The sequence below is a fragment of the Ursus arctos genome, unplaced genomic scaffold, assembly GCF_023065955.2.
Source record: "Ursus arctos isolate Adak ecotype North America unplaced genomic scaffold, UrsArc2.0 scaffold_4, whole genome shotgun sequence".
Classification (NCBI taxonomy): domain Eukaryota; kingdom Metazoa; phylum Chordata; class Mammalia; order Carnivora; family Ursidae; genus Ursus; species Ursus arctos.
In genome coordinates, this window is record NW_026623056.1 from 27,675,503 (window position 1) to 27,691,714 (window position 16,212).

The 16,212-nt window shown below is 37.1% G+C and overlaps 2 protein-coding genes across 11 annotated transcripts in view; both read left to right on the forward strand.

Moving 5' to 3' along the window:
- Positions 1–3,292, forward strand: part of FYTTD1 (forty-two-three domain containing 1) — a 28,457-nt gene extending 25,165 nt beyond the window's left edge. The window contains exon 9 of the mRNA XM_026495516.4: positions 872–3,292. Within this exon, the coding sequence (XP_026351301.1) occupies positions 872–970 (99 nt within the window). The 3' untranslated portion in view covers positions 971–3,292. The remainder of the gene's footprint in view (positions 1–871) is intronic.
- Positions 3,293–7,905: 4,613 nt separating this feature from the next.
- The window catches only part of LRCH3 (leucine rich repeats and calponin homology domain containing 3), a 120,336-nt gene continuing 112,029 nt past the window's right edge, over positions 7,906–16,212 (forward strand). For 8 of the 10 annotated variants that reach the window (XM_026495446.4, XM_026495416.4, XM_048215290.2 and 5 more), the window contains exon 1: positions 7,907–8,215. In XM_026495446.4, coding sequence (XP_026351231.3) covers positions 7,954–8,215 — 262 coding nt within the window. In that variant the 5' untranslated portion in view covers positions 7,907–7,953. Of the gene's footprint in view, positions 8,216–16,212 lie in introns of all 10 variants that reach the window. The other 2 variants (XM_026495437.4, XM_044382788.3) reach the window with 1 other exon arrangement.

The window sequence follows — 16,212 nt, forward strand, 5'->3', positions numbered from 1 at the left end:
TAAGTTTGACCAAGTTTGTTTTACTTCTTTTTATTTTATTTTGTCATGGTTTCTTTCAGAAATGGGGACATATAATTTGGGTGTGCTTTCTGTTGTCAGTCGAAAACCAGATGTTGATTTGAATTTGATTTGAATTTCTGTGAGGAACTCAGAGAAATCCAAGAACTCATAGAAATTCAAGAAAACATGTTCCCGGAATTCCTGAGTGGCTTAGTCGGTTAAGCATCTGCCTTCGGCTCAGGTCATGATCCTAAGGTTCTGGGATCAGTCCCACATTGGGCTCCTTGCTCAGCAGGGAGCCTGCTTCTCCCTCTGCCTGATGCTCCCCCTGCTTGTGTGGGCACGTGCACTCGCTCTCTCTCCTTCTCTCTCTCCCTCTCTCTCTCTCTCTCTCTCTCCCCCCGCCCACAAATAAATAAAATCTTTTTTAAAAAGTAAATATGTTCCAAATATTCACAACTGTAAGTATGTCTTATGTTTATCAGAGACAGCACTAGAATTTGTGGCAGTGTTTGTAGAGTGTAAAAATAATTCAGGTAGAGAAACTCTTGGATGTATGACTTGTGGGCATTATAGTAATGTGTTTTATATAGTATATAACATAGGCATTTATAGTGGTTAGGAGATAGAGATTGTGAGACCACCAGGTTGAAATTCTGGAGCTGCAAGTAGGCAAGTTAACTAACTTCTGTAAACTTCACTAAAGTCCCCTATTTCGTATGGTTTTTGTTAAAGTTAAATGAGTTCATATGCATAAATATTTAGGAAATGTTGTTGCTTTGAATTACCATTATGATCACATTATTGTTCTTAAGCAAATATGGCTAACAGTCAAGTCGTTAATTTTTTTCTTTTGTTTTGTTTTCTCTAGACAGGGATGACTTTGAATGAGCGATTTGGGATCCTGAAGGAACAAAGAGCCACTCTCACGTTCAACAAAGGAGGAAGCCGTTTTGTAACAGTGGGATAGATCTGTGTCAAAGGGACTTTTGAGTGATGACTCTGTTTTAAAAGTTGAATTGCTTGAAGAGTTCATCACACAAATTCAAGAAACTTTATTTCAAAATATTCACAAGGCTAAATAACTCTTATTTTTATTTTTGAAGTTTTTTTTTTTAAACATGTATAAATAACGCCCTGGAAGAATAACAGGGAATATACCTATCTGTTCTTAAGATTTCATGGTTGGCCCAGACAGAACAATTCTCTATTTGACGACTTTGGTTCCTCATGAAGCAGAAAGAAGACAGAAAGATAGAAATTGATTATTTTTATGATAGTGCTATTTAGGATCTCATCACTTTTGTCCGTTTTTTACACTTTGCCATGGTAAATCTTGGTCTTCAGAGATATGAGTAGGTCCCTTTGTTGCTGTCACCTATCCTTTAGTAGTGTTGATGTGTAGTTGACTTTTCTTCATTAGAGATATTAAAAAAAAAATCACTTGAATTCCAGTTTTGAGTTCTAAGATTTTTTGGAATATCTGGAATTTGGGTTACTTTTCAGATGACATTAGTTTAATCCTCCAGAGTTGTAAGTCTTTAATACTGAACTTTTAACAAGAAATGTGACTCTGAGCATTAGTCTTTGTTTAAAATGTTGATGTTTAAAGGATGTAAATAAATGTGTGTTTACAAAATTATCTTGGAAGAGAAAGTCCAATGGAAAAACCTGACAATTGTGTTTAGAAAATGAAGAAAGCAGGAGAGGAAGTAGCAGATTGAAGACAGGTAACTGAGGTGAAAAATTTCAAAACCCAGGACATCCATATACTGTTTGAATTTAATGTAGTCTTGAATCTAGTGTCCATGAAGAATTCTTCAAATGATATTTAGAAGAATTATAATTATCAAAATGGATTGAGTCCCTTAGATATTTTGATGGTAAAATCAATAGCCATAAAGTCCTAGACTACTTATTCAAAAAGTTAAATTTTATAAGCTTTTTAAGCTTGCTAATTAAACAGTATACAGCTTCAAAATCAAAAACATACTTGTGTATGTCACAAAGAAAAAAAATCCAAAATGGTAGTAGAGTTACATTGTAATCTTATTTTATACCTTTCTTGTATAAAGTTCAGGCATTTATGGTGAGAGGGTTTTTTTTTCCCCCCCACACTGGAGGAGTGGGAGGAATTAATCTGTTGTGCCAAGCTAGTGCAGAAAGTCCTCAGATGGTTGTTTAAGTTACAGTATAATGCCAAATGCAGCAAAATATTCCAGCTACAAGTTCAGTCATTTTGAAGCTTAACCTTTTGGTTTGCTATAATGTTAAAACCTCTAAGTAGGTGTTAGTTTCCCTAGAGTGTACTGGTGTTGATTTTCCCTGTAAAACAAAACAAAACATTAAGGTATCACTCTTGCCTGCCTTGCATTGTATATTAGACGTCATTGTTTTCTCTCATGCTCCTTGGGTTACTTGGTTTATGCTAGCCACGGAAAAGTATCAATAACAGTTTCATGCTTATACCAAAGAATTAAATCTGATCCTTAATATCTGGTATCTTGCCAGTAAGTCTACCGATAAGGGATTATTGGAAGCCAGTCACACAATTTGAAAATAAACTCTAGTCTTCTTAGGCCAAGGACTCATTGCAAAACATTTTTGCAAGTACAAATGCTTAGATTTCATCCATTAACAGTCCATTTTATTTTAGACTGGTTTAGAATTACTGGTAGCTTATTTTAAAGCAAAGGAAAAACAACTGAGCACAAATTTGCTGTCTTTAGAACAGTTTGTGAAAATATGGTATAAAGATGCTTTCATTTTTTTTTATTTTAAATATTGTACAGAGCTATTATTAATGCCATTTTTCTTGAAAACCTTAAAAATTGTCCCAAATATTGACATTAATTGCATCAAACAACAAAGTGTCTTTGGTATATTAAACTTTTGCTCTTTGTGCATCTCTAATTTTTCTTTTTAAATATAAAATTTTGCCTTTGTTGTAACTAAATTAAAATTCTTGAGTGCTGACATGTTGTATATAAACAAAAGAATATGCTTTGTTGGAGGAAAATTTCCTTTCTTGGAATGTGGTTGTAGTCATCCTTTTTCAGTTCTTAAATTTTTTTTTTAAACAGGATACAACTTAAAATTTCCTTTGCATCAAGGTGTATGCAAAACATTGATGCAGTGCATCACAAAATGAAAGTTTGTATTTAATGAGGAGATGCTTTACACTGTACTTTTTGGTGTTTTTTGGAAAAGTTACAAATTTAGATCTATTCTGAAGCTGTTCATTTTTAACAAATAAAATGTTACAGGTCTCACATTTATTCTTAGCTATAAAGAATCACTCGTGGTTTTTAGATTGTTCTGTGTTCAAAGAACTTTGTAGTGTTTACATTTATAATTTTTAGGGTTTGAAAAACTACCTACCAAATTAAATTGGTAAGTCAATCTAGACTCGTATTCTAACTGCTTTTTGACCATTTCATTCATAAGCTCCAACCAGGAAGTAAGTCAGGAGGAGTTTAAAATAATGAATCAAGTTTACTTAGAACGCAGGATTTCAAGCTAGATGAACCTTTCAGGATCATCCATTTCAACTTCTTTCTTTACATCTTAGTTAAGTGAGGCTCAACTTTTCAAGACTTCTATGTGGCAGAGTCACTTTTTGAGCTCAGGTGTTTTAATTCTCAGTTCATAATAAACTGCTTCTGTGACTTGAATACCCACAGAAAGTAGTGGAATGATGTTTGGCTAAAGTCAGATATTTAAGAAATGGTAATAGCCAGGCTTTAGCATTTGTAGCGTGGTAAGTAAATCTACTCTACCATAATTATTGAGACTTTATTACTTCGGTATTAAAGTTATGTAGATGTCTTAGAAAAGGCCAGTGTTCTAATTAGACATTACGTATTTTTTTTCCCAATAGGCATACATTTCACAATTTAAATTATAAACACATAATAAAATACTTTTAAGTATGAAGAAACTTATAGGCTGCATTGCCCAGTGATAGTTTTTTGTTAATATAGGTACGTATATCCTATTTTGCTGTCAGCTTTATAATTCACACAGTATACACAGTTTCATAAGATAATTTTTAATTTTAATTTTTTTTATTTTAGTCATCAGTACTTATCATGACACGAGCCCTCCTTAATTACCATCACCTATTTCACCCATCCCTCCACCCACCTCCCCTGTGGTAACCATCAGGTTTTTCTTTATAGTTAAGAGTCTCTTTCTTGGTTTGTGTCTCTTTTTTCCTTTTGCTCCTTTGTTTTGTTTCTTAATGGGTCAGGGTAATTTTTGTCCTGATCTAGATTTACTACCATAAGGAGGTAAGAGAAAAAAATAGCTGACTTTGCACTACAAAGAATGAATACCATACATTCTGAATACAGGCAGTATCAGGGCAGAAAATGATTTCTTCATTTCTGATTTTTGAACTTTCTTCAGAATTATGGTTGTTCTATTGTCACTGTATATTAAAAAAGAAGTGATTTAATCTTCCTTTTAAAGACGGTTTTTACATAGATCAATTTGAAGTTATTCCCTTTTTAAAAGTGATAGAACAAACCCCAAGCATTTACAACAGGAATTTTACACTATTGTGGACCATTTAATAGGGATTTAAGGATTTTCTTATAAATCGTTGACTTCTAACACCTCTTTTCCCCATCATTATGTTACTTCTATCAAATCTATTACCAAAAAGCTTGATGAAACAAGGAAGTAATAACATGCTGGAGCTGAAATTCCTTGTTCTGAATTGTATTTCAGATGAGGTTTACTGATGTTTAAAGATGAATAGGAAATTATTTCCCTAGTGTGTGTGTGTGATTTCTACTTCTATTTCCACTTTCTTTTAATGAGAAGAAAATCCTATTGTCTAAATTTTCTTGTATAAAGTTTTAAAAGTCAGTTATTAGCACTGTTTATTAAAGGAGCCAGAAAGGGAAGAACCAAACATTTATTGAATGTATTCAACAAGCCAGTTTCTGTGCTTTACATTTGAAGAGCATGAGATTGGTCAAGATTTTTTTTTTTTTTAAGATTTTATTTATTTATTTGACAGACAGCCAGCGAGAGAGGGAACACAAGCGGGGAGAGTGGGAGAGAAAGAAGCAGGCTCCCAGCAGAGCATGGAGCCTGATGTGGGGCTTGATCCCAGGACCCTGGGATCACGCCCTGAGCTGAAGGCAGACGCTTAATGACTGAGCCACCCAGGCGCCCCTGGTCAAGATTTTAATCCCACTGCTTTGAGTTTATAAAAATGGAGTCTTAAAGGAGTGACCAAAACATATTTCTAGTGAGTAGAAGTGAGAAAGGACTATTTCTGCATGAGGCAGTGAGATACTAGACTGGAAAACTCTTGAGATTTGATGAAACTATTGCCCCTGGTATTCATTCAATGAGTTAACTTTCAGAGAAGCAGGAAGTTCTCTGTATCAATTCCTAACATTCAATAAACCTCACTGCCTATTTTTTTCAGCTCCTGCTTCCAGACCACAGAGCAGTTGTAGAATAAGTTATAGGCCTCTGTAGGATTTTGCTCATAGCCTTTTTGCAACTCTCATCACCCTTATTCATTACTAGACACTGGTGAAATCCTCACAGTGATTCCATTTCCTGTATCTCATTCTCACAAGATGATCTTCTTACTTGTTTTATGCGGAAGACAGAGTAGGATGAGAATTCACTTATATTCTACCTTTGTAGATGAAAGCTGAAATCCTTAGAGGTCTTAAAAATTAGTACCTTGATCTACTTTTTTTCCAGCCTCTCTCAATCTAGGATTTGTTCTGATGGTATATATAGCATCTTCATTTCTCCTCCTTTCCACAGGCTTTTCTTTTGGACTTCAAATACCTATAGATTTATCTACTGTGTTCCAAAAAAAATATTTTTTTCTCTCCAACCAAGCTTTCTTTTTCATAGTAGTACGTAGCCTCTGCTGTTAGTACATAATCGTCTTCTGTGTCTGCTTCCATTCATCCTTAGCTCCTATTAAAATACTCAGCTCTGGGGTATGGAAGGTAATTAGAGAGTTTAACGAATTAATGACCTTAAAATCTAGTTTAATAGACAAAGTAACGTCAATCTATAAACTTGGTCAGAAGTTCAGAGACCAGGATTAGCATGGCATGTTGTAATTATGAGATACATGTGTAGGTAGGTAGAAAAAATGAGGACATTTTATGGAGAACTTGTTAGAAGAATTAGTGTAAATGTAGAGGGTAATAGGTAATCAAATTCAGATGACATAATGGTACATTTTATAAAGATATCTGGTAACTTTAGCATTGTAGCATTAATATGGAGTATATGATCATGCTTTTAGTCACTGTAGTTGAAATATTTTTTTGAGGTTGAAATATTTCTTAAAAAAATACAAAATGAGGTCCTGCTCTTAAATAGCTTAAAATCTTTCTAAGAAGAACAAAACAAATTTAGAAAGATCAGAATAACAAAAACCAATTTATATATTGGATACATGTATTTTGAACTGACACATCACTTGCCATTGCAGTGACCCATGCTCATAATAGACATGATAGTCATGGAACTTGCTGCTGCAGAACCTAGAGTGTAGTATTAAGAGTTCATAGAACAACTAACTCTCTGAGCAACTGTTGCTAATCAACTTTGTCACTAAGATTAAATGTTTTTACAATCTCTTCCATCTAGTAGTTGGGGTAAGTGCTAATCAAAGTTTCATTGAAGAGTTGGGCTTTGAATGATAGGATCTCCAATCTTATTTTCTTTTGCTGGCTCATGAACTTTTTGGCTTTGGCCTTAAATGTTCTCCACATGGACCATTATAAATCATACCTGGGTGTGTTCATGCTGATACTCCTCCCAATCTGGAATATCACTTTCCTACTATTGCCTGTTTCATAGTCCTTCAGATTTTATTCAAAACCATTCATCCATGATAGATTCCTTTCTCTGAATTCTGATAGCTTAACCCCATTACCTCCACTCAGCTTTTTTTGTTGTTTTATTCTCTAATTGGTATATTTGTACTATTCTATTGTAATCTCCTAGGAAAAGGGCCCTGGGAGCCTCTTTATTTCCCACAAATACTAGATTGATTGTAGGGGAATTTACATCATGTAGCAGGAATGGCCTAAATGTGTGAAAAAATATGCTGGAGACTGGTTGCAGTGTAAATGAGGCCTAACTGGTTTAAAATGAAGTGGTATTTTCCAGTTTTTCAGTAACAGTGATTTTGCTTTTTATCATTTCTTCCATTCTATTTCTGATTCCCACATTTAGATTATGGTCAGATCATTTTCTTTTCCGCAATTTTGGTTCCAGACAAAAATTTTAGACTTTAATGGCGTTCATCTGATTTGTTCAACAATAAAATCTTGTCTGAAGGCTAAATACTATTTTAAATGTTTGTTTTATCTTTGTTAAGATCTATTTTATAAAAAGGAGGGAGGACCCAAAACATTCATGTAACCCTTTCAATGAGGATCATGAGTTTGGGAGCCAGGTTAGCACTTATTTTTCCCGCTGACAATGATTGTTCATAAATCCAGGACTCCATCTAGATCACTCCGTGTATAGAATGACAGCAGTTGGGAAAACGTGTTATAGGTCGTGTCCCAGGGTCCCCTCCTTCCGCTATGTTTCTGGTAGCAACAGTGTTGAGAAGCCTTAATTTAATGCTTAATCTAATCCTCTAGTACTGAGAGAGGAAGGCAGAGAAGTTTCTTGGAGGAGCGTTGTCTGAAAGATATTTTCGTAGAGGCATGTTAAAAATGCTACTGGGAGTCTAGAGGAGGGGGCTGCTCCAGATATGTGAGTTCCGTTTTAATTTCCCTTGAAAACCTCGATGTGGGCGGAGGCAAGCGCCTAATTGTGTGGAGGGGCACCGCAGCCCTGCCCATCAAGAGAACCGTCCGGGGTCTGTTTGCCCCTTTCCCCGCCCACCCATCAGTTCTGGCAGCGCATGCGCTGAGCCGTGGGCTGGAGAGTTGTCGGCTGGAAATGGCGGCTGCAGGCTTGGTTGCTGTGGCCACGGCTGCAGAGTACTCTGGCCCAGTAGCATCGGGAGGTAACCTCTCCGGTGTTAACTGTGGCCCAAGCTCCGGGACAGGCCCTGGTCCTGGCCCGGGTTCGTGGAGCCGCTCCCTCGATCGAGCGCTGGAGGAGGCGGCAGTGACCGGGGTGCTGAGCCTGAGCGGCCGGAAACTGAGGGAGTTTCCCCGGGGAGCGGCCAACCACGACCTGACGGACACCACCCGGGCGGGTGAGTGGGGCATGGGGCATCCCTGCCGACGAGGGGCCTGGGGCGCTGCGGGAGACCGCTCCAGCCGGTGGGAGGACTCGAGGGTAGTTACAGCAACCGGTCCTATAGCGCCTGGTTGAGACCCGGGTAACGGGGAGAAGCCGACTGCCCCAACCCGGCCAGCCCCCCGGGCCTACGGGCCAGACCCCGAGCCTGGGGCGAGGCGGCGGACTACAGCATCTCTCCGGGAAGAGGACCGTAGGGATAGACGGGTGGTGTTTTACTCTCCTAGAAAATTAACTTCTGCCGCTGCTGAGGTAGACCCTTACCCCGCCCCGGTTTCTGCAGGCCCTTTCAGATTTGGGATGCCAAATTGACTGCTAAGATTTGAGATTGTAGCGCTCTGGTAATAGATCAGAGCAGCATTGCACGCTGCGTTGCCGGGAAGCATTGATCTGAGCACTGACGTTTCTTCGAGAGTTGTTTTTAATGTGAACCCTAGGCTGTAACTTTTCTTTCTCTGCCTTTATCTAGTTGACTGACGCGAGTTACTTGTGAAAATAACTAGAGCCAACTTTCAGACTCATTACTTTTCTCTCTCCTCATGCGCTCCCAGAAAAGTTGAAGGAAGAAAAGATACATATATTGCCCACTGTATCTGTATTTAATGCTTTTTAAAAATAGACATTACATTGTTTTATACATATTTTTGAACACAGGAAAGGTAATAAGGAATTGGGTATTATTTGGTTTTCTTAGTTGTTTGTAGAGAACAATGTCTGGTGACTGAGGCGTTCAACGTAATATGTTTTTCTTGTGTTTAAAATATAGCTTCCTTAGGGAGTAGATTAAAAACTGAGTCTATTCATGTTTAACACAAAGGAGGGGAAAAATCCCTTATACAGGTTTGTATAGTATGATGTAGTTAAGTATTTGATTTTGATGTAGTGTTTTTTTGCAATGAAAGAATGTATAGTACTTTGTGTCTTACCTTTATTCCATTTTACTTTATTTTAAAATCTTTGATTTAATAATTTTCTATGTGTACTCATTAAAGACTGATGGGTATTACATATGATTCACTTGTGTTAGAAAAATAAACGGAACTGTTAAACTACTTCAAGAAACTTCTTTCCAGACAAACTTTCACTCTAGTGTAAAATGGAAGAAATTAAATGTCTAATTGTTTAATCTCTTTTTGGGAACAGTTGTACTGAAGATAGTTTGTATTTTTTAGTGAATGTTTTAAAAATTAAACTTTCTTGCTAAGGTAAATATGAACAGCCACTTGCCTTTTGCATATGTTCTGACAGACAACATCTAAAGTTGTCAGTCATACCCCAGATTTCCTGCTTCTGTTCAGAAGATGGCTATATGGCATATGATTGTTCAGGAGATGGGCAATATAGTGATTTTATATTGGTGTGAGTCATTTCAGTATTACTGCATTAAGCCTGAAGCTAAAGAGCAAGTTGATTACAGGCGTTTATCTGGTTCATTATCTCACCCGCTTTTAAATAGTTCTAGGACTAACATGTTTTGCTTTTAAGAAATATTTTATTAACTAACAAAGAAAACCCAAAGCTATTTATGAAGAAAATTAAGTAATCTCAATGAATTTTTCCCTTACTGTGCTCTGAATTATTTTATTTTTAAAAATTTTTAATTTTTTTATGTTTTATTTTTGGCGAGGGAGAGGGGGAGAGAGAATCTTAAGCAGGGTCCACACCCAGCATGGAGCAGACGGGCTGGATCTCACAACCCTGAGATCATGACCTGAGCCGAAATCAAGAGTTGGTTGCTTAACTGACTGAGCCACCCAGGCACCCCTTAAATATTTTATTTTTAAATAATCTCTACACCCAGTGTGGCCTCAAACTCACGACCTCGAGATCAAAAGTCACACACTCTTCTGACTGAACCAGTCAGGTGCCCCTCTGAATTATTTTAAACAGATAATTTAATGTGGATATCATCATTTATTGAGTATACACTGTTTGCTATTCATCGTTAGGTGTTTTAAAATACATTGCCTTGTTAAATGCTCAAAACAACCAATGGACTAAGCATTATTATCCCCCCTTTACATGTGAAGAGGCACTGGGAATTTACGGGTGAAGAATCACTCAGAGAAAGTCAGATAACTAGTATTAGTGGTAGAATTTCAGCCCAGGTCCACCTAACTCTTTTCCCTGTGCTATACCACATAGCCCCTCCCTATGTACAGGTAGATATTAATATTTATGTATTTACAGATAGTGAAATCAGGATTTGGAGATGTTAGAGAATTTGCTGGAAGACCTGTAGCTAAAGGCCAGGAGAGGCAGTATTAGCCAGGATTTGAGCTAGTTTGAGATAACTCCAAAACCAGAGTGTACCTGTAATGTCAGGTACTTTGATGAATTCAGACACAACTTACGTTAGCTAAAATGTTTTGTTTAGATTCTTTAAAATTTAAAGCCAGGAAAATTATTTGAATATTATATCTATCTATCTATCTATCTATCTATCTATCTATCTATAATATAGATAGATATTATAATATCTGTATTATAGATAATATATGAACTTATATTATCTATATATAATGTATATATCTGATATATGTGTATAATATATAGAGATATAGATATATATCAACGTTGCCATGCAGTCTGTTCTCTCATAATGTATCGAATGTATCTGGTAGAACTGCTGTCCTTCAAGAGTTTACATTCTAAGAAACAGCATATATTACCCATTACCATTTATAATTTGACATGATTAGAATTCATCAGGAACATTTTCTTAAGGTTTTCACTCTTGCTTGTTAAAAAAGGTAGATATTTAGGAAAAGGGAAATATTGATCCAGTGGACAAGGAAAATCTTAGAAGGAAATTACAGAAGACTTTTTGGGGCAGAAAGGATATTGCTTGGATTTAGGTAGGCAGAAATAAGAAGGAGAGCCATTGTAGGCAGTGGTGGACAACATGCAAAAAAAAATCCTAGAGTATATGGCACATAAGTTAATTTTGCCAGTCCATTACACATTCCCCTTTCATTTGATAACAATACTCCAGTTTTCCTGGGAAATCACCCTTCTCAGTTTTCTGGATGCCCTGTGCCAACAAAAGGGTGTGCACATGACAGGCAGGCCTCACCAATCAATGTAGTCCATCCTTCTGGCCACAGTGATTGTTCAGAGATGGGCACATGTCCAGTCAGCACACATGACTGTTAATTCTGTATTTTTTATTGGAGCTATTGAGAAAGAGGCATGCTTTGGATCCTGCAGTTGCTGAGAGAATACAGTGTGAGCCTGGAACTTCCCAATAAATGGAAGGCAGAGCCAAAGGATGGAAAGAGTGAAACTAAGTTCTGATGATCGTGTTTGAACCTTTGGATCAATAGCCAGGCCTTGAGTTAGTGCTGTCCTTGAACTTTCATATTATGCAAGTTAATAAATTCCCTTTTCTGCTTAATTTGAGCAGAATTTTTTGATACAAAATCAAGAGTCCTGATTTAATACTGTGAGACTGCTCTTGATAATGTTGTGGTCAGGCCAGTTTGGTCAGAATAAATGGTTGGATTCAAGAGTATATGAGCTACGTTTTGCATATGTGGAAGCTGGATTGAGGATAGGTTTATTGGGATTGAGATAGGGAGACTAATCAACATTTATTCATTGAACAAACATTTGCTAAGGAATTTGGCAGGTGCAGATACACGAAGAGGACCAACACTTTCTGCCCTCAAAGAACTCAAGGAATCTAATGGAGGAATGAATCAATAAATGTAAGGATTACTTGACTCGTCTAGTAATAGCAAAACTTTTATGTGTAAGGCATTATACTAGCTAATATAAAGGAAAAAAATAAGAGCCTTTAACCTATAAGAATTAAGAAATCTAGTAATCTGGTTGGGTGGCTGCAATAATAATATAAATCTCTGAAGGAATAAAAAATAAAAATCATATTGGAAAATGAAAATGTACAAACCCTGATTGAATTTATTTTTTTGAAAAAAGGACAAAATGCCTCAAAAATGACTGAGCTGTTAAATCTGGAGAACTAGGAAGATGATGATGCTATTGATAATAATAGCTAACAGTTATTGAGTTGTTAGCATATCTCAGGTGTTGTTCCAAGCTATACATATAAAACATGCACATACAACAATGATATGAGTTGTAAGTACTATTTTAAACCCCATTTTACATATGAAAAAATGGAGACTGGACATTAATTTGATCAAGGTTACACAGTTAATAAGGGACAAAACTGGATTCAAATTCAGATACATCTAATCCTAAAACTTGGTTTTTGATCACTAAGCCATACTGACAAAGAAGTTTGCTACACATAATTTCTTTGGTTTGCTTGATACCTTTAAAGGGGTTGGTAGCACATCTAGTTAATCCTGTGCAATGAATAGAAATGTCAATCTGGAGCTTGCTTTTTCTTTCTTTTTTTTTTTTTCAATCTTTAAGTAAACTCTGTGCCCAACATGGGGCTTAAACTCATAATCCGGAGAAGGTCACATGCTCTACCGACTGAGCCAGCCAGGTGCCCCTAAATCTGGATCTTTAAGAGTGAAGTCCCGGTTACCCCATCCATTTCAGAGACTCATAATGAAGAGTTTATGAGATTCTCGGAGAAAAAGAGTACAGAAAGTGGAAAAGTTGGTCACTCTTAATCATGTGATACACCAGTATTTAAACAGGCAAGAAGTAGGGGCGCCTGGGTAGTGCAGTCGTTAAGCATCTGCCTTCGGCTCAGGGCGTGATCCCGGCGATCTGGGATCGAGCCCCACATCAGGCTCCTCCACTGGGAGCCTGCTTCTTTCTCTCCCACTCCCCCTGCTTGTGTTTCCTCTCTCACTGGCTGTCTCTCTGTCAAATAAATAAATAAAATCTTAAATAAATAAATAAACAGGCAAGAAGTAGAATCAGCCTGAGGAAAAAAATGGAAACAAAGTGCCATAACTAGACCTTTACTAGAATTCAGAGACTCCTAAAGCCAAAGGAACCATAATAACCATTTAAGTTATTTTACAGATGAGAAGCAGTCTCAGAGGTTAAATGATGTTTTTAAGGTTATATAGTGAGATGGTGCCATTTCACAGAAGGCAAATTGGGGTCATAGTTGAAGCTGTGAGAAATCTCTTCTGAGTAGAAGACAGAATACAAATTAAGGACTCAGCTTTGGGGAAAAGCCTGTAGTGGAAGGCAGGAGGGAGAGACTAAGATTATTCCAAAAAAGAAAACAAATTTTAGATGTAGTGGGTGAGCCAAGATAATGCAGTGTTACTAAAGCCACAAGAATTGAGACTTTCAAAAAGCAGATGCTTATTTCCTATGTAAAGAAGAATGATTGCTAAAAGGCTATTTAATTTTCCAAGGAAGCGGTCTATAGTTTTTCAAGGTAGCAATCTGTAAAATTGTGGTTTCGTTAGTTTTTGAAATATGCACTGGAGTGCAGGTCTTAAGTAGAAATCATATTGCTCTTGGATTCTTATGTATATTTTGTATCAACCACAATATATGTACTGTGAATTTTTCTAGAGTAGTGCTGTTCAGTTGGGTAGCTACTAGCTATAGGTGGTTATTATAGTTAAAATAAAATTAAAAATTTAGGGGCACCTGGATGGCTCAGTCGGTTAAGCATCTGCCTTCAGCTCAGGTCATGATCCCAGGGTCCTAGGATTGAGTCCCTGTGTCAGGCTCCCTCTCCCTCTGCCTCCCGCTCTCTGCATTTGTGCACTCTCTCTCTCTCTGTTGAATAGATAGATAAAATCTTTAAAATAAAATAAAGTTAAAAATTTTAAATTTGGTTCCTCAGTCACACTAGCCACATTTCAAGTGCTCAATAGCCACATGTGTCATATTGGACACAACATATTAGACAGATCCACTTCCTGTCATGTTGGACAGCACAGACAGTAGAACCTTTCCATCATCACAGGAAGTTATATTGGACAGTGGTGTTGGGGCATACTGGTTTAACTAGAATTGAAATTTGTTTTCCGTATTATTTATTTTCTAAATCATATTTCTTTTGGCAAGGTTTTTGTATATCTATGAAGACAGTAAGCCACCATGGTGTGTAGAGCTAAAAACATTGTACAATAGTGGTGAGAGGTCAGAGGCAGAGAGAGGAGGTGGTAGCAAATAGAGTCTAATCATAATTACATGATCCTTGGGAGTATCTCAGTGTTGGGGGGGATATAGAATTTTTTCTTTAATTTAATTAATTAATTAATTAATTTTTAAAAGATTTTATTTATTTATTTGACAGAGACAGCCAGCGAGAAAGGGAACACAAGCAGGGGGAGTGGGAGAGGAACAAGCAGGCTCCTAGAGGAGGAGCCTGATGTGGGGCTCGATCCCAGAACGCTGGGATCACGCCCTGAACCAAAGGCAGACGCTTAATGACTGCACAACGACTTTTTCAAATTTTTCATTATTGTAAATAACATTTTTCTTTTGGAAATAAAATCTTGGGTCATCTGGGTCGCTCAGTTGGTTTAGTGTCTGCCTTCGGCTCAGGTCATGATTCCAGGGCCCTAGGATCAAGCCCCGCATTGGGCTCCCCACTCAAGGGAGAGCCTGCTTCTCCCTCTCCCTCTACCTGCTACTCCTCCTGCTTGTGCTCTCTTTCTCTGTCAAATAATAAATAAATCTTTAAAAAAAAGAAAAAATCTTGTTCATAGAGACTATCATTTTTAAGCATGTCATCTTTATTAATAGAGGCGTTACTATATATTTGACAGATTTGCCACTCACTGAGCATTAGGTGTTCAAATCAGGAAGAATATTCTAAGAGCCTCAGAAATGAGGAAAGAGTAAAAAACAATGAAACTAATTTTATTTGATTAATGAGACTGGTTCAGTTCAGTAGATTTTAAAAATAATTTCTTCTCATTTTGTAGTTTTACATGTTCATGGTGGTATGATGTTTTTAAAGAAGACATTAAAGATCATTCATGATTCCACTTACCAGAGATGAATTTAGTAGTGAACACTGGTTGGAAAGCTTCCATACATTTTCTTCATAAATGTACACATTCTTGAGCATCGGACTCTTGGTTTCAGCTGAGGTAATGATCTCCAGGGTTGTGGGGTGGAGCCCCACATATGGCTCTGCTCTCAGTAGTGGCGGGGGGGGGGGGGGGGAGGGTGTCAGCTTGTCCCTCTTCTTCCCCTCTGCCCCTCCCCCTGCTCATGCTCACTGTCCCTCACTCTCTAGAATAAATAAAATCTTTTTAAAAAAAATGTATACATTCTTTTTAAAATATAAAAATGGGCATCACAGAAGGCTGTTTTATCATCTAACTTTTTTCACTATATGTGATACAATACCAGAAAATAGAGATCTGTAGCATAATTTTTATTTTTAAGGTTTTATTATTTATTAGAGAGAGAGAGAGAGCATGTGCACGCACACACAGGAGCAGGGGGAGGGGTGGAGGGAGAGAGAATCTTGAGCAGACTCTGCCCTGAGTGCCCTGAGTATGGAGCCAGCAGGATTGGATCTTACGACCCTGGGATCATGACCTGAGCCGAAATTAAGAGTCCCTCACTTAACTGTCTGAGTCACCCAGGTGCCCCCAGTAGCATAATTTTTAATGGTAGATACACTGTCATTTAATTTATCCTCTTGATGTACATTGTGATTATTTTCAACTTTCACTGTTAATATGGTATCCCTGAGAATAGCCTAGTAGGTATATATTTGCAAACTTGTCCAATTATTTTCTCAGGATAAATTCCTGGAAATAAAATTGATTGGCTAAAAGGTATGCACAATTTAGGGTTTTTTTTAATACACAGTGTAAAATTGTCCTTCTAGAAGAATTGTTCAGCTTAGATTTGTTTCAACAATGCATGCGTTGTCTTTACTTTGCACCTGCTGATCTTCTCATTCATTTTGGTCTGTGTCATTCTGATAGGCGAGAGATGATATCTCTTCATTCTGTACTCAGTGCATCTTGAAGAATGTAGTTTTTTCTACAAGAGGAAAATAAATTCAGGGAGAAA